The sequence below is a fragment of the Perkinsus marinus genome (assembly GCF_000006405.1).
Source record: "Perkinsus marinus ATCC 50983 genomic scaffold scf_1104296953356, whole genome shotgun sequence".
NCBI lineage: Eukaryota > Perkinsozoa > Perkinsida > Perkinsidae > Perkinsus > Perkinsus marinus.
The window spans coordinates 38,611-42,136 of NW_003208486.1; the positions used below are offsets into that span (position 1 = coordinate 38,611).

The 3,526-nt window shown below is 49.0% G+C and overlaps 1 protein-coding gene across 1 annotated transcript in view; it reads right to left on the bottom strand.

Annotated features, from left to right (window-relative positions):
- The window catches only part of Pmar_PMAR002717 (protein bys, putative), a gene marked incomplete at both ends in the record, with an annotated part of 1,564 nt that extends 347 nt beyond the window's left edge, over positions 1-1,217 (bottom strand). The window contains 9 exons of the mRNA XM_002776479.1: positions 1-106; positions 153-263; positions 306-399; positions 451-548; positions 598-708; positions 753-800; positions 849-941; positions 991-1,068; positions 1,143-1,217. Coding sequence (XP_002776525.1) covers positions 1-106; positions 153-263; positions 306-399; positions 451-548; positions 598-708; positions 753-800; positions 849-941; positions 991-1,068; positions 1,143-1,217 — 814 coding nt within the window. The remainder of the gene's footprint in view (positions 107-152; positions 264-305; positions 400-450; positions 549-597; positions 709-752; positions 801-848; positions 942-990; positions 1,069-1,142) is intronic.
- Between the last annotated feature and the right edge of the window lie 2,309 nt (positions 1,218-3,526).

Genomic DNA, 3,526 nt, shown 5'->3' on the forward strand with positions numbered 1-3,526 from the left:
TAATGAGCAGTTGAGGAGGAGAGCTGCCCACCTTGAGGGCCTCATAGTAGTGGAAATTGAGTTTCTTATTTACCGCTATGTCCTCTCGAACAGCCGGTAGGAGTACCTAGCACGGAAATGCGATGCACAATGCAAGTGTGGTGACACCATACCAAATTAAGGTATCTCTGAGCTTGCTTTGGGCTGAGACTAGAGACGAATATCTTAGTGGCCTCTCGAGTAGCAGCAGGAGTCCATTCGACAGGATTCGTTATGAACAATACCTACACGCCCACGTCCCATTCAAGAGGATACCAAAGGACTACCTCCTCCCAGTTGATGAGGCTCGGGATGATCTTGAAAGCCTTGGGTATCTTACCAGACTTATACGTACTCAGCCATTTACCAATATCTGAGTACCTGACCAAGACAAGGCTCTAACATGGGGAACACCATGTGGTTCGTTCTTACACTCTCACAACCTGTGGGTTAATGGCCTCACTGGCATCCTCTTCATTTGACTGGACCTTCGACACTCCACCACCCGAGCCAGCCTCTCGTTCTCGCAGCTGGGCATACCAATCTCCCGCGAATAAGCACAGCATTGATAGATACTACCTTCTGTTCTATGATGTCAGCAAGCGTCAGTCTCTTGGGCTCCTCATTGGTCGTTCTGAACTGAGCCTGGGCGGCCTCATCTGCTTCTGTCACTTCAGCTCCAATTCGAACCTAATACGACCGAGTCGCCACGACAATGCCTCTCATCCCCCTACACGGCCTTCAGCATCAACTTCAACTTCACCCTCTTCGACCTCGGGGGTCTGAATGAAAGCGGGTAATGACTAATGCATGGATATTCCTGTTGCTACTCTAGCATCGCCATCCTCTGCCTCCTCCAATTGCTGTTGCTGTGCAGCCTTGAGAATACGTTCAGTGATCTTCGACGGGACCGCCTCCATACCCTGTATGCATCCTTGCCTTACCCTGCCCAACCCTGATCCCCTCTCTCACCTCGTCTGGTCCACCACTGGCTCTATGACGGCCCTTCTTCTCGCGGGGGACCTTCGATACGCCTGCCTCTGCATCAGCCTGATCACCCACAGATCCCAAGAGTTAATCGATTACTCCGTTATTAAACTATGCCTCCCAGCTGATGGTAGTACCTTTAGATCGTCGAGAAGAGGCCCGCTACGGAGCTTCTTAGTGTCAGCGGCCGAGGATCGTGGGGCGCGGGGCATTGAATGATCAGTTAAGCGATGCCAAACAAGGACAGCGCGATGAACGATAGTAACTCAGCCCAACTCAGACGATTTAGCGAGGGGATAAACGGTGAGAACAGACGCTTTTCGGGATTTTCTTCTCAAGTGTGTGTTGACGTGTGTTAACGTCTTGCCGACTTGCACTCTTGAGTTTCCTCACCGGTTGTCAACAGTTCGGAGCTACAATCATTTCCAACCATATAATGTCGTTCATAAGTGGTCTACTGATAGTTGTCGCCTGCGAGGCTGGCCCCCTCACGAGGAACTCTATCACTATACCCATCGTAGATGGGCATGTGGTTGTCGACATAAACGGTCAACGTCGGCATCTTCTACTTGATACTGGTTCGAATCATCTGCGTGTGATGGACGGCGAGTGGTATGAGAGTAAATATGGTAAAAGCTCTTGTCTGGAAGCCGACCGAGCATGTTTTGATTGCCCGGGAAGCGCCCCTTGTGATTTCGACAATGACCCGGCGGTGATGACATCCTATTCCCTCGACGGCTCGACCATCAAAAGTCTCACTCGCTATGGCTCCTTGACATTGAATGGGCATCGATTCGAGGGTTTTCCCTTTCACGTATGTAGAGAGTATTCGCGCACATTGAAACCCCCACCAAAGGGTTATTTCGGGCTGGGCGGCCCTTCTCTTCAAAGGGCCCAGGGGCATCCTGGTGAAGCAAAGAATCTACTTGACGCTCTCGTTTATGCTAACGCTATCTCTACGCCGATTTACTCTGTTCGAACACACTTGCAGAACGGTTCCAGACATATCTCCGGGGAGTTGATACTTGGTGAAGAAGTCGGAAGTTCTACAGGTGAAAGACAGAGGGATGTCGGTTGGTTCAACTTCGCACCCCGGGCAGTTCATAGTCAGTCGCTTCCTAGCGTGCAGGTCGACTATGTGGGGTTGTCTAGCACACAAGGAAAGCCATTGAATGTTGAGGAATATTCGTATCACTACCATAAACCAGTAACGACTCCCCTCGACACGGGATCAGATGCCGTATTCCTTCCGCTCCCAACAATACTCGATGATATGGTTCAATTTTTGAGGTCGAATCTTAGAGAGAAAGGATATGCAGAGGATGAGGTCTCCAACAAGTATCTCCTGAAGGGCGGTAAACTTGCCATTTATAAGTCTATTATAGACTCTTTGCCCATCATAAGCATGCGCATGAGAGATCGCGAGAGAAGTACCATGCTACAGCTCCATCCGAGACAGTACTGTAGAGATACAGCACTGCCTAATTCATGCCAAGTCGCCGTAAGCTCTGCTGCTGTCTCGTCCTTGGGAACTCCGTTTTTCTTGACATATACCACACAGTTCGACTTCATACGAAACGGACTACGTTTGTTCAGAAATTGACGGATTGAAAGACCATGGTAGTTACCTTAATGCTGTGATGTTTTTGATGGTTATCTTAATGCTGTGATGTTTTTGATGGTTATCTTAATGCTGTGATGTTTTTGGAGCCCGCGTGTGATGCGTATTAGTCCTATCACAACAATGAACATTCCCCTGGAGCTGTTGAACAACCCGGGGAACGTTCGTGGGAGCACACCATCAACGTGAATGAGATCTTTAGTGCTCTATACACCCCTCCACATATTCTTAGCATAACCGGTTTTTCGACTCGTGCACAGCCACCACAACGAGTATCATCTTGTGGCTCAGGGAGGTATGTGCTTTACCTGATATGACCTCCAAGTTTCAGGGCCTAACCCTTCGTAGCTAGTGAGAAGTCGAAGACCGCTAAAACATTTTCTCCACATATTCTTAGCATACACGTGTTAAAATTGCGCCTCAAAATACCAACTTTTACTCGGGGAGTGTATCTATAACTCCGCTCCTGATCTAATGCTATACATCAACAGAAAGAGAATCGTTCATAATGGTATCGCTCCATGTTTCACTGGGGGAGATTCTCCCCAATTCCGAACCACACGAGGAAACTCCCGAGTATAACACGAAACAGGGATCTAGAGAAGCATTCGTTTAGCAATACTGGCTTGCATCTCTCTGAGCCCGGTCGCTTGTCGCGCGTACACGTCATCAACCATCCTTGTCGAGATCCATCTGCCATGATCTGCCACTAGAACGGAGTCCATGCCCGACGATTTCATCAGAGCCGCGCCGGTTCGCCTCATGCTATGTGTAGTACACTTGGAGTCTTCATCAGGATCACTAACCATGCTGAGTAGCTCCTCGACGTCATCAGAGAGTTGCTTGTAAGTCGCATGAAACAGCTTGTCGTTCGTATTGGTACGTCCCGATACTATAGAT